Source organism: Cyphomyrmex costatus, unplaced genomic scaffold (assembly GCF_001594065.2).
Source record: "Cyphomyrmex costatus isolate MS0001 unplaced genomic scaffold, Ccosl1.0 scaffold92, whole genome shotgun sequence".
Lineage (NCBI taxonomy): Eukaryota > Metazoa > Arthropoda > Insecta > Hymenoptera > Formicidae > Cyphomyrmex > Cyphomyrmex costatus.
The window spans coordinates 210,832-234,805 of NW_017280506.1; the positions used below are offsets into that span (position 1 = coordinate 210,832).

General features: G+C 35.2%; 1 protein-coding gene across 3 annotated transcripts; it reads right to left on the reverse strand.

Annotated features, from left to right (window-relative positions):
* Tps1 (Trehalose-6-phosphate synthase 1) lies at nucleotides 1–22,584 on the reverse strand. Of its 3 annotated transcripts, none has more exons than XM_018550035.1 (11): nucleotides 22,477–22,584; nucleotides 21,883–21,988; nucleotides 13,390–13,546; nucleotides 6,389–6,553; nucleotides 5,809–6,037; nucleotides 5,411–5,727; nucleotides 4,925–5,298; nucleotides 4,535–4,726; nucleotides 3,655–3,982; nucleotides 3,130–3,423; nucleotides 1–3,011 (listed from the first exon to the last, which is right to left on the reverse strand). In XM_018550035.1, the coding sequence occupies exons 1-11, from the start codon at nucleotides 22,541–22,543 to the stop codon at nucleotides 2,763–2,765; spliced, it is 2,478 nt and encodes an 825-aa protein (XP_018405537.1). In that variant the 5' UTR covers nucleotides 22,544–22,584; the 3' UTR covers nucleotides 1–2,762. The 3 variants fall into 3 exon arrangements, with proteins under 3 accessions (XP_018405537.1, XP_018405536.1, XP_018405535.1); XM_018550034.1 differs by having other exon boundaries at nucleotides 1–2,679; nucleotides 2,763–3,011; nucleotides 21,883–22,584; XM_018550033.1 differs by having other exon boundaries at nucleotides 21,883–22,584.
* Nucleotides 22,585–23,974: the final 1,390 nt, after the last annotated feature.

A 23,974-nucleotide genomic window follows, 5' to 3' on the forward strand; every position in this document is an offset into this window, starting at 1 on the left:
TTTTTTTTTTTTTTTTTAGTAAAGAAGTCGGGGAAAAGATAGAGATCTTTATTTTAACGTGATAGGACTCTGTACGCGCGTCGCGTGTATCTATACATATATATATATATATATATCTCTCATTATATATACATATACTTTTTCTTTTCTACACATTTTTGAACAGAGATGACGTTGTGCATTCCGATAGGTGTATCCTCGATGTAACAGTACTTTATATTTCGCTTCGTGCTTACATTTTCCTTATATTATTGATTGCCGTTTTTTGTTTCGTCTTCTTCTGCCTAATCGTCAATTGTCTCGTTTATTATCCAATGACCGACGATTATTATAATTGACTAATAAATACAGCGGCGAAAGTACGATTATATAAAATCTGACCTGCGTTCGCGTCAAAGCCTCCGAGATACCGATATGGTCGATACATGTATATATACTTAATTGCTAATCGCTCTCATTAGGTGTTACGCAACGTTTGATCTTTTGACCGCTAAACTCTTTTGCTCTACGAGCAACCAATAATAATTAACATAGATATTAATCAGCAGACTAATTTCAATTTAGCTTATAAACGGTTCATGTTGCGGATGGAAAAAACGTTCCGGACGCTAAGCGGATTAAAGAAATAAAAATACAGGAAAACTATACAAAGGAAAGCAATTGTAGAATAAAACGTGACGTTACACTTTATGGAAACGAATTCAAAAGCCCGTTTTTTTAAACAAAGCTATACGGTAAGAATATAAAAATGTCATCAATCCGAAGTAATCCTCTTTCGTAAGAGGGAATTTTTAATAAATATATTCGTTTATACAATTTCACCCCAGAACCAATCTGTCTCTATCGTTGCTTAATTATAATTTGTGAAAATTGCTAAATTTCGTCACATTTCAAAGACGCCTGCCTCTCCATTGTGACTTATTGAATTGCGTTTTGTGCAATAAATGACGCCTACCGAGTTATTCTTTCGGAAAGTTTCTCAATTCAAAACAAGCTCGTGTGACAAGAGACGGATACGCGTTGCCAGTTTGTACCAGTATAAGTTTGTATCAGTCAGTATTATCCGACAGCACGGAGAAAAATGCGCAATGACAAATATCTTTTAAATAGATATAGTTAAAAGGCATAGATCCTAATGTAGCCGTTTCTTACTTATTATCACTCGCACAACCAAAGCAATTATACCAGCATAAATACCAGTAATCTTCTCTCGCCTCTTTTGTTTTACATACATTAATATCTTATTCTACTTACAAAAAGTGTAAAATCTAGTTTAAATCTACTTTACCTTTTTTTTTTTAGATTTTGCTTTTTTTTCTTTGTCTCTCGCACGAAATCATACGTTTCTACAGTTTTACGCATTCACTATAGATTAACAGAGCGCATAACTTTTATTCCTGAAGGTGCGTACATTGTATTATAACTGTATGATGGTATCAATTTTGTCGTAAATTATATGACATGAAAAAGGAATTTTATCCAAAAATTTAACGATTAATATTTCATTTGTAATGTGTGTGTACAATTGATCGTTACTGATAAAATAAGGAGGAAAAAAAGGAAGAAAAAACAAATAAATTAATCAAAACATTTGTAAAGAAACACATACTTGCCTAAGTGGGACCACTATTGAATCTTGGCGAAGTACTAATCCAGTACCAAAAATGAGTTTTCAGTACTGAACCTATTTTTAAAAAACAATGATATGACACTGAACCCAATGTGTGTGGGTGTGGATCAACATTGAATAATAATACTCATCCAGTACATTGTGTCTATACTGAAATTATCTAACACCAATGTGTCAGCTAATTGTCTCAGTATTGAGACAATACACCGTCAGTATATTTGCAGTGTCACGTCTGTATTTATGTAAGTAGTGCAGTAAGTCTGTGCTACAATAGTACTGCGTTACAAGTTTTATCCTTATTGCGATCATCTCAATACTCCTTTGGTATCTGATATGTAAAAATTGATACTGGACCAGTACTTCGCCGACAGTCAATTCCTACCAGGATCGTATAAATATCCTAAAAAGTGTTCTTTTTCGTCATCGCTGTGTTACCGATAGAAATCGTTAATGAGGTAAAACGCAACTAATAAAGGTAGTATAAGGGATTCATTGTTATCTGCCGAATGTTTATCCTTTTACTGAGCGACGCGGACCTAAAAACTAGGTATTTAAATGCTATATCTTCGTGGAGAAGCATACGTATCGTGTTCCACATGATACAATTATAAATTCGAAGAATACGTACATCGAAAATATAGATATATAATATATACATCTTTCTGTTGTATAAAGCCGAAATAGAGGTTTCAGTCGTACGGAAAACATCGCAATGTGTTTCGTACACGAGCTCAATATTTTTCTCGGGCTACGGTCTAACCAGTATCAGAAAATACATCGACATTAAAAGCTAGAGAGTAACATAACGATTTGATTCTTCGTACTTCTTAAACTCCGCGTTAGCGAATCTATATAATATTGTTATTATACTTCTTACTTAGGAAGAATCATTACGTTTCTTTGGACTTTCTAATCGCGACAGTTTCTTCAGTACCTATATTCAACATGGAGTTTAGGCGTGGACCTCGTTAACTTTTTTTTTCATCTCTTAGCTGTTCGCGATTCCTCTGTTATCTCTCGCTCCTTCGTTTATGTTGGCTGACTTTACGCTACGAGTACATTATAATCCTATGATAGATATATATCACGCCACATATACCTGATATGCTAAGAGGGAACATTTGAGCATCACCTATGATTCGAGAGGTGTTTTCGGCGGGGTGTAAGACATCTCCATCGTGATGCCACCACTACCGCGTCGAAATCGTGACGGAATGCCTGGGATATCGATGCTGTTGCGGGGCTTGCGCCTGCTGAGATGCCTCTCGACCCACTTCAACATCGTCAAAACCGAATCCGTGCTGGGCAAACGTCTCTCCGCGGACGTGCGAATGATGTGCGATGATGCCACGCGGAAAGTAGCGGCCATACCTTTCAATGCCTAAAAATAGACAAGTTTAAATTCCAATGATGATAGATACACTAATGCAAAATATTATTCTTAATGAACTAGACATTTGCATTCGGACCAGGAGCAGCAGAAATGATCATTCTTGTACCTTCATCGCGTCCTCATCCGTAACATCATCACCAGCGTATATAATTCTAATACGCTCGCTCCAATCTAGACCAAATGCCGTGCGCAAGATGTAGATAGAAGCACGTCCCTTGTTCCATTCGACCGGTGGTTTTGCTTCTATGGCGCAATGAGCTGTACAGGCCTTGAATCCGGCACCCTCGATGAGTCTCTTGGCTTGATCGACCATCTTGGGACGGCCCTCCATCGGAGTTTCACGATAATGGAACGTGAGAAGCGCACCTTTATTCTCGACCCAAGCACCGTCCCTGCAGAGCTATCAGCCAAGCAGACGCGAGAACGTAAATATGTTGATTTTATCGTGATAAATATAGATAATATGTGTTTATTGCTTTCTTAATAATTTCGCCTGATTGTTTATAAATATTTAATTCATTTAATATTTATTAAATGATCATCTCTATCAATGAGAAACGTTCTAAACGATAACACGTTCATATCTACATTTGTATTACAACGATCGATTGTATATAGTAATTTGGCGTACCTGTTCCTGAAGCGTTTGCATTAAACTTGCCACCTTGTCCTCCAACTCGGCAGGCATTGGATGGACGAACTTGCTGCCGTCCGGATGCAGGATCTCCAGCCCATGATTACCGGCATACGTGATACCCTCAATTCCGACCATCGATTTCACATTGATCACGTTTCTGCCTGATATAATCGCGATGTAAACATCTGACATGTTGGACAACCTTTGCAGGACGTTCTTCGTCTCGAGCGGCAAGATCGCCAGGTCAGGATGTGTGGCGATGGGCGCCAACGTACCATCGTAATCCAACAAAAGCGCCAATTTATGATTTTCTCCGATGTACCTAGGGGACATGTGGTTGTCACTGGATCGTTATCCGGCTTTCGTCATGAGTCAGGTAACATTCGCTCGCGCGGGCCCGCCGGCTTTTATAAAAGCGTTTTTCTTGATTTCTCAATCTCTCCCACCCCATCTCAATCACCCCATTTACAAGTCGTGGAAATCAGGGTAGTTAGGATATCAATAATACATCTCGCATAGCAAGAAAGTGCATCGTGATTCATTGTCGTCACTGCCATCGGCGACGACGTCATAAGCATAGCCGCATCACATCGCTGCGACGTACCCAAACTCATGCTCGGTTCAAAAGTACTTAGAAGCATAGCTGATTTACATTAATACTATCTTTAAGGCATCAATGCAGTGAGCCTCTTTTCTTGCAAGTGCCATTTTCACACGAGAACCGCTAATTAGCTCGAGATAATAATAATCTCGCGCGGTCTACTCGTTATTTATGTATATGTATATTTTTTTATACCTTACGGATATCTCCCGTTCATGCGCATGCGCTGGTCGGGCCCAGTCATGCACATCTTTTAACAGATCTGATACCTACTTGTTCAAATAATCGTCGAAATCATCCATAGTCACGGGCTGCATCGTAGTAGCGCCTACGGAATCGTGCTCCTCGAGGGATCCCATGACCTGAAGGAAGGACTTCATCCAGTAGTTAACATCGTATATCCTTTCACGTCGACGTAAGTGGTTCATTCTTAATGTGCGTTCGTCTTCGGGCATGGTGAGGGCCCTGTTAAAATCAAGTGTACAAATCTTTAAATCAGGTTTTACTTTATTGTATGATAGAAATCAAGGGGTGCGTCTTAATTAAAACTAGAGTACAATATGATACGGAAAAATAATGAAACTTTGATTCACCAGTACACAATTTATTTTACTCCGACGGTTCTCATTGTGTTTCATTATTAAAACGGACAGTCGTACGTACCTATGAATCACCTCCGCAGCCTCGTCGATCTCGTAAGGGTTGCAAATCAAAGCTTCGTGCATCATTTCACCAGCTCCAGCGAAAGGCGACACTATCAGCACACCCGGCGGGGTGTTGATTTGACAAGCAACGAATTCCTTGGCAACTAAATTCATGCCGTCCCGGAGCGGTGTGACGAGAGCGACGGCGGCATCCCTGTAGAACGCCGCTAGCTCGTCCTGACTCACGCAGCCGTAAATGTAACGTATGGGCGACCAATTGGGTGTCGTGAAGCGACCGTTTATGCAGCCGATCAGTTGATCCATCTCGAGCTTCAAATCCTGATACTCGCGGACGTCCGTGCGTGAAGGTACTGCGATTTGAAGCATCGTCACCTAACATACGCCATCACGTGATTGAATATGACTGTTCAAACAGCTCCGATATATCATCGGCAATTACTTTGAGAAGCAAGAGCTCGCGCGAGTAAGCGTATTAGATAATAACCTGTTCGCGATGCTCGGGATGTTTCTCCAACAGCATCTCGAAGGCTTTTAATCTATGAACCAGACCCTTCGTGTAATCGAGCCGATCGACACCGAGGACGATCTTCTGATTCGACTGCATGACTTTCGTTGCGGTCTCTGCTAACGAGACGAACCTATCGAACGGTATACCGATCGGCAGCGGTCTTACCCGCACCGTTCTACCGCCGTGTTCAACCAGCAGGTTCTTACGGTCCACTCTGCAACCGAGACACCTCTGGCAGCAATCGACAAAGTTCAAGCAATAATCCTGAATGTGGAAACCCACCATGTCGCATCCTAAACATCGCCAGAAAGAGAATCTCCTGTTAGAAATTGATTCTCGAGAGAAATTATTCAATCGATCGCGATATCACTCACCCAGCATGCCCTGCAGGATTTCATCGGCCCACGGGAACAACCGGAAGATGTCCCACGGAGGGAAGGGTATGTGAAGGAAGAAACCTAATTTAAGCCTGAGATTTCTCTCCTCGGCCGCCTGTCTGATCCAATTAGCGGCCAACATCAAGTGATAATCGTGGACCCATACCAACGGCGTACCATTCTGCTGGTTCTCTTGTTCCTTATGAATTTGTTCCAATGCACCAACCTGCGACAGACAGAATCGTACGCTCGGGAGGACTGATATAAAATCGTTTAATTATTACGATCGTGTTTCGAGGATACTGAGAATCTAGTGTTTCTTTATAATAGCACTTAACTCATAATTATTGTAATTCTTTTGCAGTATGAAGACAGTAAATATTATTATTACATAATAACGTGATCATTACGTTCATTTTTTACTTTACTGAAATGGAAATATTGAATTAAAAGTGAATCGCTAGACATAATGACGTTGAGGGAATTAACAAGACAATGAGTGTGTTAAAAGGTAGTAAAAGGTGTTCTCAAACTTCAAAAACTGCAATTGATAATCGCCACGAGTATAGAATCGTACTGTCTTTGCAGCGAATTGTTCGTTGACCGCAGAATACGCGCGCCAGTGTTCAGCGATGAAGGTCGCTCGATCCGGCATGGAATGGAAAAGAGGCCAGAAGGTTCCATTGCAGCATCCGTTGTAGTACGAGTCAAAGATGCCGGCATCAACGTGAACCGCTACAACCTGAAAACAAAGAGAGATAGAGAGAGAGAGATTGAGATTGGGGAATATCTCGTCACGTTTCTCCACACAATCATTCGTATTCATGATGCATTTCTGTCGCTATTTCAAGAGGATTAATTTGAGTCACAAACATACTAGTATTATATTATACAATGCAATCATCGTGTCAAACAGTCAGAATGCGACGAAAAATCTTGGCAAACCTGTCAATGAATACAATTGTATTTTTAGGTGCTCCACGTGTATAAATAAATAATGTCGTGCAGCCATATCGCCATGCATATGCATGTATATATAGTTATTAATAATAATAATAATTATTATTATTATTAATATTATATATTAATTATTAATAATAATTATTATTATTAAATATATGGTTATACATTTAGAATGTCTAGCAATAATTATGTGTAAAATCATGATTATTGCGTACATTTTGATTCTTTTTACTTATAATTCATAAAATAAAAATTGAACGAATTAATTCTGTGTATCATTTTTTTCCCAGGATTTATCCCGCAAAGAATTGGTACGCAGTCTAAGAATTAAAAAAAATAATGGTCGCAACAATGGTTTTAACAAAGTAGTTAATATTTATATCATGCGTTTATATATATATATATATACATGTATATATGTATATATGTATAAAATCACACATAATACATTTATTATCATGTCATTAATAATAATAATAAATTAATACATTAACAAATACATTAATATGAATGCTTTGAACTACTTACAACTTATTTGTTTTTTATTCTTAACCAGCGCGTATTATTGATCTATTATTTCCTTAATTAAGAATTATCCTGCATAATTTATATCAAGTTGAATTACTATTAATCACATTGTGTTCTGATAAAAATTTAAACAAAAGAACTTCACAGAAACTATATTTTGTAAAAAGAAAAAAAACAGAAAAAATATGTTTTTAAAAGCTTCTGGCTGTATAATATATTTAAAACATATATCGACCGAGAAGTTCAAGAGACATAAATTCAACGGAAGTGATATCGCCACATAAGAAATTATCCTGATAATAATAAATAGTATACAGAAATAGTAAATATCAAACGCTAGAGATCGAAAGTACATAAAGTCCAGTTTCGTTTAGTCCCAAAACGCAGTAGACGTAATAAGCCGTAAGGGAGACATAAAGCAGTCGATTAATCTCTTCATATTCGACTGTAATATGCCAATATCTCACATTAAGCTTAAAGCTTACTGCATCTTTGTGTTTTTCAGGACTTACCTCGCAAACATAACAAGTGTATATAAGCCTTAAGAAATTAATCACAGTCGAATGCGTGAGTAGAATAATCGACGATTGGCTAATTCCTCAAGCTTTAAGGCTTACTATTCTATTGTTATAAATTCGTAGGCATTACCGGTCCTCCCTTAATTGAATTCGCTGGTTATCCCGCGGAATTCTGTTATGTTGCAGCGACGTCGCCGCCTTTCTTTCCGATTGCTCGCGTGAAAACAGGCCGCGTTAAGAAAGATCACTCGCCTCCTGACGCAAATGAGCAATCGCTGACGGGCGATAACGCGGTTTAATACTTCTACGATAGACACAATCAACTGCGCGGCCTGGTCGTCAGTTTGTTATTTCTCCGGACGGATATCGCCGCTTTACGGACGCATTAATTAAGAGAGGTCAGGGAAAGCGACGGCGGCTCTCTTTTATCCGTATATACATGCGTCCGGATTGGGAGATCGTCGCGCATTGTTTTATCGCACGAAAGAGAAAAATCTCGCGCTCGTATACATCGCCGAGGTTGCTTAACCGCGTCACGATAAAACGTATATCAATTCACCGACAGTCTCTTTAATCGTCTAGCGAGATCAGGAAACAACAGCGATGACCTCGATCGATTTTAATTTGAGGGGTCAGAATTGTGTTGAAAAAAAAAAAAAAAAAAAAAAAAAACGCCATGCCGCCTCAAATTACGAACGTCACGTTAAAGCGTTATAAATGCAATCAAGAAACCGTAGCAATATATTTACGACAATCCGTTTTTATTAAGAAGTTTCATCAAATTCGATACAAATGATTTGAAAAATAGGGAAATTTCAAATTGATCGAGTTATTATCCAATAACTGCGAAGGAAAGATTTTTCAAATATTGAATCGCATTTATTTGCTGAGGATAGAGATGTTTGGAAATGTAGCGGCAAACAAAAGATTTCGCATACTAGTTCTGACTGGAATACCGACTGATATACTGACGTATATCAGCTCCGCGCAAATTTTTTCGACGACGATGATCTCAGATCTTTCTCATTATTATAACACAAGCTATTTAGAAATACATCGGAGATCGCGAAGGCGGAGATTTTATGAAAATATCTTACATCTCTCTGTTTCGCCCAGCTTAACGGTCCATTTAAGGAAATAATGAAAATAATTTAATTACTCGGCGTTATCGCGTGTCTCGCAAGCGTACTCCACGTGATACGACATGATAGTCGGTCTTCCCCCCTTGCAGCGTTGTTTTTCCTTCTTGCCTTCTTTGTTTCCTATGTGCTCGTTGTGTTATGCAAACATATTATTGAACGTCCCAGCCAGCGATAGACGGCAAAATAGGGCGGCTGAGTAACGGACGGAGTACATGTAGCCACTGACGAAACGCTAATGATAGTAATGACGAAATCAATGCGAGGCGAAAAATTAAATTTCACAATCGAGTAGGAGGAAGAACTTTTATAGTGCGATAGTAAAAACAAAAACAGTTAATTAGTGTCAATAGACCAGGTGGTATCGCTAATCGGTAAATCGCCTTCATTACCTTCACACACAAAGAAATCAATAATCTTCTTTTCTTGAGGAAGACAGGAAAGGTACGTACATATTTGGTATTTAATTCTAATACAAAATCAACTTAGAGAACAATTCAAATTCAGGACACAAGGCATCTCGTTGTGACGTCTGTAATAAGATTTAAGGCGTGAAACTTAAGCTTTAAACAGCATCTTAAGCTTAAAAAAGCATCTTTCTCTAAAAAAAAAAAGAAAAAGAGATACCTCTTTAAAACAACTGTAATGATAATATTTTAAAAGAACATCAAAATTAATCAAGTATAAATGGCTATATAATTATATAGCCATTTATACTTGATTAATTTTGATGTTTTCTTAAACTTTAAAGAGTCTGTAATTCAATTTAAATTTACTTCATTTTATTTATTTATTTGGATATTTTAAGTTCTTCCCTTTACATTTTCACAATATATCAAGAAACGTAAAGCTTTTATTATTTTCATAATTATTATATTTTTATTACAAACAGTAATTTCTCCCTATTAGTGTGATTTGCGTGAAAAATTAGTACTTTCCGGACGTTGTCTCTTCGTCTTTCGCCGAGTAAATCTAGTGCCGGTTTGAGTAAGCTGCGCCATTGTGTGAACATTTTCACGTAACGATAATAATCGCTCGTCGCCACGCAGCCTGCTCGGCCGCGCCGGGCTTAATCACCGTCCGCGCGCTGTTTTATTTAACGATGTCGAAGGCTATCAAGGCTATCGTTTGGACATCATTATCGACGATCTTGAAGACTCTTGCGGCGATTCACGTGATCCATCGCGACGTCCGCGCGTGGGCGTATATACGTGCTGCCCGCTAATCCGCTAATCACCGACATAGCATATATACCGCACGACTAGCTAAAAGTCATCACTTCACAGACGATAGGCCTGCAACGCTGTTATACAGCTGATAACCCACCGATTGACCTCGTGAATATTCGTGACTGTATATCCCAGCCATTTTTTGGCTATCCTATCGTAAAGTTATATTAGACGACTGATAAAATGTTAGATGTATGCAGAAGTTTTCGTATTTTTTTTCAATACTTTTTCCTATTTTCTTTTCAGCCAAATCATTTAATTGACACAATACATGGCGTAATAGTTTGGCATTAACGGTTTCATTTGAAGGCTTTTAATGAAGCACATCGTTTGTATTTCAGATGCATACAAGGATGCCTTCAAAATTACTGCAGTTGTATTGTAAGACACAGTACCTTCGTTAAGAACAGAGAAAATTAATTCGCGTGCTTTAACAGCGTTTTTCCTTGCTGAAACTCATACTGAATGTAATATGAATATCAAATGTAAAGCTTCGTCGCTCATCGCCGGATTCACTGTTTATTTTGTAAGATTTGTATCATTAAATTATAAACAAAATTAAGAAAAACAAAAGGACTCTTTTTTTATACAAAATAATAAACATAGAAATGGCATTGTAAGAGTCAAATAATTAAGATTGATATTCTAAACAACAATTAAGTCATATATTTTAAATTTTAGCTATTGTGACAAAACTTAAAACTAACTTATAATACAACATTAAATGACGGAGATATATTACATTATATTACATTACATTACATTATTAATTTCGACCACAAATTCTGGTCCTCTTCAAATTAGGTATTAACGTTGAAATAGAAAATTACAGATATCAGAATCAGGATTTATGAGAAAATTATAGAATTGTTATATAAATCTATAAGAAACAATTAGAAGTTAAATGACTATTTTGTATGAACATTAAATTATAAAATATGGCGGTTTGGGTAATTCAATATCAGTTGTACAAAGTCGATGTAAAAAGTCGATAAATTATTAAATTTACAAAAATTATACCGGAAACCCGACATTGAAAAAAAAAAAAGATAAAAACTTCTGCATACACCTATAATAATATATTAATAAAAGTAATTAATAATAAAAAGGAGAAAAAAGAAGAACAATAATGATATTAAATATTTTTGTTAACTGTTATATGATACGTGAAAATGCATGTTTATTCAAATTTCATCTCGAAGATGAACTATTAAATTGAAAATCGAAGATCAGTTAGTCCAATTCACACGTGACGCAAATAAACACGAATGCATAATACTGTTACGTGATCGATACCATTGTATTGGACATATCGACGTGTCTAAACGTCGGATTTTCAACATTTGTTTCCTACGTCATTTTTCCTACAGAGGAAAAAAGGCCACCAAACGTTCTCCATCCGTACCAGAAATTTCCCAATAAAAGCTGTTAAAACGCGCCGTTTTTATTGTGCTGCTTCAATCTACGCTAACGACAAAGCGGTTTACGACGATTAGCAATATGAAGTGCGCGCATTAATCACTATAAAAGTTTTATGTTCTACGTGTTAAAAGAAAATAAAATAATCGCTTCTCAGAAGGCATAGTCGCGTTGCTCTCGTCGGAAAATATATATGATATTGCCTTGTAGAGTTTATTCTCTAAACACGAGTATGCTGCTTTAAACTACCGCCGAATTTTCTAGCGTCTAGAGAAAAAAGCATCTCTGGGTGTGTTTGAATCAATCTACTTTACCAAATATTTCCTATTGTTTTGTAAAAAGCAATTTCTATGCGGTTAATACAATAAGTATAATACGATTCGCGAACTCTTTGTAAACTCGTTTTACTTTATAAGCTCACAATCAATAATCCTATGTGGCCTTACACTGTCAAATAGTATCTATCGAATTTAATCTAATTTAAATCCTACTCAATATAGTTATTTTAATACTAAAACAGTGGTTTTTCGATTAAAGATTCAACTACAGATTTAATTAAAGATATAGCAGTGAAATCACAGACTTAATAGCATAGCGACTAAATAGCGCTGGTCTTTATAGTTGTTACCAATAAAATATATAGGAAAGAAGATTGAACGTTAAATTACTGTCGTTAAATTATTGTCGACGCTGTTTGCAGCGAAAGACAAGCATTTCGATGTATGGAATATTACAGGTTGATCGAGGTGGGGAACAGTAACTATTCTTTCCGCCACGTGGAGGTGGTACGCGTTGTCAATGCCAAGCATGGTATATTTCATGTAATCGAAACGGTGATAATGATAACGCACTGCTTGGTCCACCTGAGTTCTGAGTCATGAAAATGTTTCTCTTGACCTCGTTTTAGTCTAAATACCCAAAAGACCTATACGTGGATGTTTCTACTTAATATTTGAATACCTCAAAAAATTGGAGAATTTAAAAAAGTACTGTTATGACATGGTGATCGCGAACAAAGATCTCAAGGGTAAATTTCAACCTTTAAATTGTTAACAACTTTCATAAAAGCTTGAATATTGTATTAACTCACCGAAATTAACAGAGCTATTGGACTCATTCAATTATAAATCCTTGTAAAAAATGTCGAATAATTCGATTTTCTTTGCGTTATATATATCTGCAAATTTTATATAAAATTTGCAAATATAAATATTCTTTTAATAAAATATTTAGTATTAATTTTTTCTTTTTTTTTTAGTACAATTTCTTGAAATTAATTAGTATTTTTTAATTAGCATAAATTTACATAAATTCAAAATTTTTGGAAACGTATATCCATCTCGAAAAATGTCAATTTAGAAGGCCAAAATCACTTGATATAAATAAATATGTGAGTTGCGATTGTCTGCACATTGTGACGCACAATCAGTAACAATCACTGACATTTACAATGTAAAACTAATTCTACCGTTTTCACGATAGTAAGATAATTCGTTAAGTAATATGCGACAGTATAACAAATCTATAATGTTTCTAACAATTTAACCGGCTATTGTATCGAAAAATGTGCACACAAAAGAGTCGAAGTAATTTCTAACAATTCGCGGATTAAATGATAACTGCTTTTTTCGTTCTTTTTCTACGTATGAACGATATCGTACGTAAAAAGAAATACAAGATCATGGTTACAAATCACGGTTACGTAAAGCGCTGCAAATTGAGGTTGCAACAAAATATCAACACGTTGCGATTGTTATCGTCGCGCGCGCGTTAATAGCTCACCTTGCGCGATAGTAGACCAGCCGTCGGCGTGCGATCGTTCGGATCTGATTCGGGAATTGGTTCGTTCGGATTTTCCATATGCATACCCGGCCATCCGACCCAAACTCCATTTCCGTTTATAACAACAGGCGCTACTGCAGTTACCAGACCACCGGCGCTGTAAAAAGAAAGTCACGAAAGAGATACAGATGAGTAAAAATAAACAAAGACAAGTAGTTTCAGATTTAAAAGAACATGCTTTCTTTCAAAATAATTTTTATAAAATTTTACGGTAGAATTAGAAATAGAGGAAGTATGTAGGATATTTTTTCATTTTATTTAAATAAATTGTTATTGTAGAATAATTCCATAAAAAGAAGCTATAATTTAAAAATAATAATTTTAAAAAATTATTACAATTCTGAAAGAATTAAATATTTTATTATAAAATTATTAAAATTATTTGTTTACATAAAATAACTCTTTCTCCTATTAAAAAATCTAATTATATCAAACATAACAATATTTTGAAAAGCATTACAAAAGTTTCGATACTACTAGATCGTTAACATTAACAGTAATGCCTACATATGAGCTTTAAAACGACGAAGAGTTCGATCCTGATTTAATTTAACTGTTGACATATTATATTTAAAAAAACGGAAAATAATCACATTAAGCATATTTTTGAATTTTGACTGCTTCCTATTTGAATTGTCTTCAATTTATCGTGTGTGCTTACATTAAATATACAGAATAAATATTTAAAAAACGTAAAAATGTTAAAAATGGAAAATTTGATATTGTTTGTTATCATCACAGAATGCAAAAATGGGAAAAATAGAATATAAATGTTTAATTGTAAGAAACAAAGTTTAAGGCCGATATTCATAGTCGGTTCTTATATTTAAGATCGTCTTAAATGGGTTGTAAATTATTATTTGTAAATATATCTACAATTTCTAATCAATCTTATGGCATTAAAAAATAAGCTGTCTGTAAAGATATTGTGTATAATATATGAAGGTATAAGTACTAAAAAATTTTTATATATAAATCTTACGAGAATATATTACCTTATAATTCTCCATAGAATTTAGACAATAGTCTTATACTTCATACGATGATTTTACACTAATTGTAAGATATTAATCATAGAATCGTATTAGCATCTTAAGATATTACTTGAAACGGTTTTGAAATAAGAACCGACTATAATCTGATATTGGCATCAAATCACTATAGAATGTCTCGACTCTTCAATGAAAAGTCGATAGTGTTGTCGTTCCAGAACAATTTTATTTCGAATGTAAGACAGCGGAAAAGAATCTTGTGCGAATCGATGTTAAAGGATGTATGTCTACATTTTCGTCATTTTATGATGTACGTATTTTTATTAATTTCGCTTGTATTTTAATCGTAAATGAAAGAAACAATTTCTCGCGTAAAAGTATATTTGAGACGCGATTGTAATATTACATGTAATATTACGTGTAATATTAATTGACCGTCGCGGTTTTGTCAGTATAGGACGCGATTGTCGTAATTAATTATACATTAGCGAACACGTTCAAGCGCGACATTGAGTATAATGACCAACTTGTTTACGTAACGTATCGTCGATTGTGCTCTCCTTGTTCGTAAGCAGCCAAAGAGAGCTCTCAACTTGTCGAAAGTATGTAAACGCATGAATTTCCAGAAAACGCACTTTGATCATTGCGTAGGTACCTATCGCGCTTCTTTTGCACGCGATACAATTCACTAATTAGTTAACGCACGTCTATACTTTCAAGCAAACTTTGTTGCATCGTGCGCGCACGATTTATTTTTCCTCCCCGACGAAAAGGTTGGCATCAAATTGATCAAAGAATACGTAGATGAAAGGAGATAGTATAGATCCCCCACGTGAACTACGCTGTGCCTTATGATCATCTCCCTGATTGATCTTTACCTACATGGAAAAAAACGATTTTCCTGAAGTATTTATAAGAAATTTAATTATAGATACAGATCTGAAAATAATATTAGTTTACCAGAAAATGTTTCTTTTTTTCTTTAATTACCTTGAATCAAGTGCTTTTTATAAATTTTTGGATGCTGGAAAAACAAAGCAAACCAAATAATGTACAAAAAAATGTTTATTTGCAATATTTTACGCTTAGTTGTACGCATAAAAAGCTATAAACGTATAAAAATCACAAAAATTTGTACTTTTCATATTATGGTTAAAAAGATAGAGACGGAAAAAACTTTAGGGAATTTAGCGAAAAATTTTAGGGAATAAACAATATATTCAATAATATTAATAACTTCTAATCAGAATTTCAGGATACTATTATTGTTAATATTTAAAAAAATAATAATAGGTATCGCAAAAAGAGTCATTTTAAATCTTAAATATTTCGAAAACCTCATGCTGGTGAATTCCACTTGCGGCATCGTTTTCATATTTATCAATATAATTACGTTAAAACTTTAAGTATGAGAAGCAATATTGCAACAAATTTTGATATTTTAGCAACATTATATTGATTTGATGTAATAATATCGAACGATGTAGCAAAAAAAAAAAGAGGATAAATTTACATAAACCGAACCGAACGATTCGACATATCAATAAATAGTGCAATAAACAGACTCGGCATAATCAAGCGCATTGATACGTCCCATCTCGAAAATTGACCGGTTCGTATTATCGCTTCGCAACGATAATCGGAAACCGCTGCACTCTCACGTCAGTGTTTTTCCACGATCCGGTGTGAGTCTTTTGTACGCGAATACATAGCTCGATCGCGAGCTGCTGTGAGATCTCGTGTGGCAGTTTAAGAGCATAAAATACGCCGATGGGAACCGGCAGATACGCGATAAATACGTGCGACGAGTACGACACAGGTGACTTTGAAAAATTCGTGGTAATTGCTTTGGCGACGGTGGTACAAGCGATGTACATACCGCGCTTCGTTAGCCTAATTTATCTTTCGTTCTTGGCCAAGAATACTTTATTACCGCTTTGTAAAAATCAATTGTTCAAACATAATTATGTAATCGTCCTGAAGGACATTATCATTAGAAATAATACCGATGGTCATTCGCGAGATAGTCGAGCATACAAAAATGTTGATTTTCTTTAAATTAAAAAAAAAAAAACTGAAATTTATATATGAGAAATTATTATACACGCAACTTGGAATCGCTAATTAATGTGATAAATGTTATCTGTAGAATGAAATTATACGTGCTCGTATTTACGATATATTTAGAACACTATTAAATTTGTAATGTCAAAAGAATGATACCCAATTAGTTAATCATTTTTATAAGTTTCCACTATTTGCACTTATATCTAAAATTTGAAAAATTTAATTCAAGAAATTTATTAAATTCGACTAAAAAATTTAATTTATTGTGTTCACAAAATGCATACGTAATATGGTCGATGTTTATCTTGAAACTAATTAGGGAAATAGATTTATGTATGCATATATGAAAGTTAAAATGTTATTACGTTAGCGTGTTAGGTTACCATTGGTCCTTCGATATCTAACGATAAAGCACTGGAAACTTTTTTACGATAAAAAATATATTATTTAATTGAATATAATAGGAAAAATAAAAATCGAAAGTTGCTTATGAAAAACAATCCTTCTTTTGCACAGTTTGCATTTTCATCGTGCAATTTTTTATCTGCTGTATCAGTTTTGGAACATAAACTTCGCGAGTGTAAAAAGGCGGATACAAATTTTCCATACGACATAAAGTCTAAAATTGTGACATAAAATCTTTAAGTCGTCTTTTAAGCGTAAAAATACGTCTTGTAACCTGATTTTAGATACTTTTCGTTGTTGTCTAAGTTCTTGCGTATCTGCAAATTATATCATCATTATGCAACAATGTAGACAGTGTGTTGCATCGTCAACATTATTAAAATTGTGATACAATGATAAGCAAAGACATATTTTGTCATTGGATTGATACGTAACGATGATATAATATATGGATATATAAGTTTGATATTCGCCAATTGAGATGATCTTAAAAATGATCTTACACGATCAATAATAAAGCAGACCTGAAGGTATATTCTATAACTCTTAACGCAAGTTTCGTTATGCAGCTTTTTTTACCATACCATAATAAAAAGAACTATGCAGCGGCTTTATAACGAAAACAAAACTTGCATTAAGAGTTACAGAATAGACCTTCGGGTCTCCTCTATTATTGATTGTGTAGGGTCATTTTTAGAATCGTCTCGTTGGCACTGCGTTCCGTTAATATATTTATAACGAAAGAAATAATGGAAAAGTTACTGCGAAATATTTCTTTTATATAGATACTTTCCCCTAAGTTTCATTTCAATCAACAAGTAAAAATAAATAAAAAAAACAGAAAAACCTGATTCAAGAAGAAGTAAATTTTTGATCATTTTATAATATCGTATTGATGTCCTTCGGTTTGAGAAAGCAAAGTTTAATTTTTATTAGTTTAAAAAAAAGTGTCTGTTAGATACGTTATTTTTAGTTACAATAGAATTTGTTGTAATAAAATGATAAAAATCAGACGTGTGCAGGGAGATGAGGTATTGACTTGTACATAAAAAAAGATTAGATTTATTGTACCGCACATCAATTACGACTTATCTCTCTCTGACAAAACGCTTTATATTTAATACTTCTATATTAAAATAAGGAAAAACAAAAATATTATTTTTTCTTGATATTTTACTATTTGATCATTACAAAATAACTTTAAAAGATACCATTTTTATTAAGAAATACATATTTCACTATTGATTTTTATTTCTATTACTTTTCTATTACGTTTTTATTAATTTAATATACAGTTTTTTATAGAAGCAATTTACATCGGCATATGTACCAATTTACTTTATATATCGAAACAAGTTGACTGCAATATATATAGCATGTTCGTATTTCATTTATATATTGCAAAGAAACTATACAGTGTATAGAACCATTACGGGTATGAAAACGTAGAGATCTTTATCGTATTAGTATATTGTAATCATAATAATTATGGTTTAAAAAATCTATGCCAATAAAATTGTGCAAACATAAACCTCGATCTCCTTTACTGATCAGTAATATTAAATCAGTAATACAATATGCATCAATATTTTTAATATTTTTATATAACTTTACACAATCAGTATCTATTATTGACAATATACTTATTACACTCTAGTTTTACGTACAATATTTGTTGTACTGTGACTTAAATCTTAATAAAGCGGCGCTCATGCTCGAGAATTAAAATCCAGATCGCAGTCAGTATTTACACTGAAAAAGCAGTTTTGCTGAAGAATCCAAAGATTTGATTAGAAAATTAATATAATTTACAAGTGGCTTATATATAAAAAGATTAATGTTTGTAAAAATAGAGCTACAGCCACACGCTAGATTTGTTTATCGACGTTTATTATAAAACATTAGTCTATACATTATAAATTAAGATGTATCTTAATTTATAATGTATAGACTAATGATTTGATTAGATATATATAGATCGGAAAAATAATTTTGCTGGACCATCAAAACAATTAAGTAGGACGACAAAATTGGCTGCTAGAATATCCAAACACATTTTGCAGCATTGCTTATCATGCTGATTCCTGCAAAATTATTTTCAAATTTATAGAGTTTTTCCTTAATTTTAGAGATCCTTCAACAAAAGTATCTATTTCAGTGTCCACACGCGATCAATAATATTGTCGATATTTATTAATACTGATAGTATTAATGACCGTAGGTCACCTTAAAAATTCGCATTAATCTACCCCGATTCGAAATATACAAATCTCGCGTGACATTTTGTAAGAGTGTTACCATTTATGTGTTCGCGATTAGATTACACTCGTCGAAAAAAGTTATTTTGAATGTGATTAAGAAAAATGCCTCGTACATGCTCGCTCGCAAAGTCGATCTTCTCTTATCGATTTAATTAATCTTCTTCTCTTATTAATTTGGACGTCTCTTCTTTACTGAGATGACGATACGGCTATAGAATTCAATTAATCGTCTGGCGTTACCAGACGATTCTTCGGTCAGATTTTGCTGCACGCATCGAATTTTCTCGATCACTGCTGCATGTCATGGATACAGCATATAAACGACGTCGCGTACAAGATCAAGTCGTCAACATATTTGCCAAATAGGAAGTCGAGGTGGGAAAGACTATCACTCTCCAAACATGAAAGTTTTAAGTTGAGCTTTGTTATTCTCGCATTTTGTCACTCCGATTACATCACCGATGCTGTATCTGTTGATTATCTATATATATTCGCCGTTTATTTTCTGATACGACGCGCCTTTTATTGAAATAATCGCTCTTTTTGTTTATGACATATGCACGTTCGTCACATAATATATCTCCTTCCATCTCGTTCGAAGTTAAACTTGCACTTGGAGACGTTCTCCTTATAATTTTCACGTAGCGTTACTAAGAGATCTTATTCCAGATAATAATAAATACAGTATTATTTTCATAATTATAAATGTTTTCACAATAATTCTCCCTCTCTCTCTACGTGTCGTAATAAAAAAATAAATTTCAAAATCAAACTGATTCAAAATATTCAAAAAAATTTGTTGTTACGGTCCGTTTTTCCTAACGTTATAGATTAATTTTTAGAGGTAGAAGAAAATAAAGAAAGAAAGAGTAAGTTGAATCGAGGTTAAAGCTAATTTATATTATTGGAAAAACAAGCATTAAACTCTTTTTAATAAACTCCATCTTGCTAATCGCATTACGTTATCTTTACTTCGAAAGGATCAAATGCAGTCGAGAGAACAAGTCGCGGTTTATACCGTAAGATACAATCATTGTTATGCTATAGGAACATCCTGTAGTTTGACTGTATCTTATGTAAAGATAACGACAGCGGCGAATGATGTAACTCCAAAGACGACACATAATCGCAAGTAATTTGTCGTATTCGTTATCTCAAGCTACGGTTTTTCAGTTAAATATATAAAGCAAGATGCAAAGTGACATGAATGTCGACAAGTTTGAATATTCCAAATGACACTACGATCTCAAAACACATTGCTATGAAGAATCGCTCGAGTAATAACTACAACAATAGTACGGTCCATCTGGTTATCACAAAAGAAAATACGATATATACGCAAATGCGTGAGATATGTATCGGATATACATATCGTCTCTCATTGTATAAAAATAGACATATAAAAACAGAACTTCGTAGTTTAAACCAGCGAATGTTACATGCGATTTGCATGAGCAACGTCGCGAAATTTCCGTCATTTAATTTATTATTAATTCTTTCAGTACAAACGATAATTTTCCCGTCCTTTACTACACACGATGGATTCCGTGTCCGGGATTAATATTCATCGCTTTAATAAATATAAAAAAACGTATTCCTTATGTATAATATACTTTAACATCTTTAGAAAGTATTTGTAAGATTGTGTATTTAAAAATTGTATCATGTATAAATGTTACAACTAATTACTTAATATTCCTAGTTCTTCATAGAAGAAAAATCTGCAGAACACGATTGATCGTATCGTGTGTACTAAGAGTCAATTAAAATGTAAGAAATGAGATTTTTTTAAAGAACTGATTTATGTGCGATCGCGTAAGTCAATGCAATCACGCCGTTCAAGGCGCAAACACTCGCGACAAACATGAATATGGAGTGACAGCCGAGTCCTCTCTCTTCTCGCGACTGTCATTCGACTTGCACGTGGTCTCGCGCAAAGACACAGAGCATGGACTGCATTCGTATGTAAAGAGTGTATCAAATGTGGTTAGCAAAAATGAGAGAGGAAGCGCGAAGACCGTCAATTTCGCTCTCATTACAGCGCTGGATAGAAAAAGATAAAGACTGGCCGTCTCTCTCTCTCTCTCTCTCTCTTCGCATCCTATTTCTCTATATCTTTGGTCTCGCGAATATTATATAGTCTTAGTCAAATCAGACGTAAAGTTAGGAACTGTTGGGTATTACTGAAGAAGAAGAGAGAAGGGAATTATCGTTATTTTTACCTTATTATTTCCTTAAATCTAATGACATGTATCATTTGTACGCCAAGTCAATAAATTCTAAATCTTTAAAAACCTAAGAGATACTATCCTTATTACTTAATTAATTCTAATGACATGTATCATTTGTATAAAAGGTTTGGTATCAATAATCGGCGTCAAGTTAAATTCTATTATATAATAGCATCTCCTTCTTTCGCTAGAAAAACAGGTCAACAATAATGCTACAAATACTTCGAAGTGTTCTTTGATTCAATTAGTAAAATTCTTTCCTGCGATTGGCCAATCAAATGCTTCAAAACATAGAGTTCGATCGCACCTATCAGACTCTCTAAAACTCCCTTTAGAAAATGAATTTGAAGAGTGAAATCTTATCCTTAAAGATTAAAAATCGAGCGGGACTTGAAAAAGTAACGGCTCAATTTTCTTCAAAGTAAGATTCTATTCCAAAGAATTTAGAGAGGGGAGAAGAAGGTGGACACGACTCACCTGGCTTTGCGCTCCAGCTGACCGGTCAGTTCGTTCCTCTTCAACACAAATGGCAACCTGTTGCTCACGACGATCATGCTCCCGTTGGAGGTGAAGCTGGCCGGTTCTATGGACCACATGGTGGTGTCAGTATAGTATCGCGACGGGCTCACGCGGAAACGTGAAGGTGGAAAGCGCGTGGTGGAACGTCTGGTGGCCGTGGTTTCTCGACACGGTCGTCCTTGTCCACGCGAAACGTCAAGAGTCACGTGCGTTCAGCGCGACTCGGTGAAAAGATGCGGTTCTTTTATTCTCTCTCTCTCTCTCTCCCTCTCTATCTGAGAGAAATAAGCTCGCGTGCGCCTGAGTCCCTTGTCCGATTATCTCGTGCGCGAAAATCTATTTCGCGGTTTACTGTCGCTCTTGGCCGGGGTCCATGATTTACCGGCGTTTTATTTCTCGCCGGTTTACAGATCGCGGAAGGAGAGAGAGAGAAAGCGAGAAGTGAAGGGGGGGAGAAATATGAAAAAAAAAAAAAGACAAGTGCGGGTCGGTCGGGTTGCGCGATGCGTCGCGTTACGCAGCCAGGATGACACTAAACTGAAGTCAACTAACGCCGTCGCGCTTTATTCCTCTTAAGTCGGCACAGTCGTTTGGTCCAAAGTGCGCTCCCTGTAACCATATCAATGACGGAGGCCGCGACCTTTCAACCACCACCCGCGCGCGACCGGCCGCCCTCTCGATCGCCGCTACCGTCGTCATTGCGCGCGATCAAACAACGTTCTCTCTGCGACCGAGATGCCGTGGTGACCACCACCACCACCACCACCGTCGGATGCTATATGTAAACACCCCGCACCGGGCTAACACCCCGCGTCCCGTTTCGAGAGCGCGCGAGATATCGGGTCCGATCCGCGATATTCTCTGCTACTTCGAGACCGGATCTTCGACAGCGACGATTTCGGCCACGACCACGTGACGACCGTCCGAAACGCACTCCTGAATGCATGATCAATCGTTGACCGCGAATCCGCTAATCGATCATGGTCACGTTCATCTCGCGAATAAACTGGCCTTATTCTCTCGTTATACGCGACATCTCTGTTGTCTCGCGATTTTTTCGTGGCGATTGTCAATAATTTGTTTTATTATGAACAATTTAATTTTTAATAGAGAATCCGTCATAGAATCTATTTTCTTTTTCGTAGCTATAGCTACGAGCAATTTTGTCGAAGTAAGAGTGAAAAAGAAGGTCATATATATTATCTTCTTTTATAAAACATAAAATAATAATAATAATGTGGCTCAATAAGAATAAAATTTTAAATAAATTAGAAGGACTATACGAACCAAAATAATATCATTTAATTTAAAATATAAAAATAAAGATAAACGTTATAAACAGACGTTCCTATACTATCTCATTTTAACTTATTGAAGTTGACAAAAACAGGCCAATCCAAAATTTGTCATTTTGTAGTCGGACTGTTATCGGGTCTCTAATTTGTACTTGACACACGGAGAAAAATATGTTTAGTTGAATTAACTGGAATATATTAATTGGAATTCTGGTGAAAAATAAACGATCCAGAATTCTGATTAGAATCTACTATAGAATTCTAGTTGAGATAACCAACATTCAGAATATCCTTAGTTAAATCTGCTAGAATTCTAAGAAATTTAATTACCTAAAATTCTGGATTGCGTGTTAATTTTTCATCAGAATTAATTATATTTTTTTCCATATAAGGGCGCTATTTTCGAGATGAAACTGATGAAGCGAGTTTATCATGAACAATTATAGAAAGAGCGATTTTGCTGAAGTATCCGAAAATTTAGCTAGAGAGATATAGGCCTAGAAATAATTTTGCTTCGGACCACCAAAATAGTTATTCTGTAAAACTCTCTAAAGAGTGAAATCTCTTAAATTGAGTCACTCTTTTTCAGGATAGCTCAATTTTTGTTCTTCAACGAAAACTGAAACAATTTAGAATGAGATTTCACTCTAAAAATTTTAGAAAGTATTTAGGACGCTTAAATATAGGTAATGAACAATGTTGGAAAAAATGACTTGATAACCATCTTACATAATTATTCTGATGATCCAGCAAAA

Excerpts from the sequence above, each read along its gene's own strand:
- Tps1 (XM_018550035.1), bottom strand. The coding sequence starts at position 22,543 with ATGGTTACAGGGAGCGCACTTTGGACCAAACGACTGTGCCGACTTAAG. Across the intron at positions 6,038-6,388 it reads AACAATTCGCTGCAAAGACA|GTTGGTGCATTGGAACAAAT; the intron begins GTACGATTCTAT and ends TGTCTGTCGCAG. Across the intron at positions 3,983-4,534 it reads TTCGACGATTATTTGAACAA|GTACATCGGAGAAAATCATA; the intron begins GTAGGTATCAGA and ends CATGTCCCCTAG.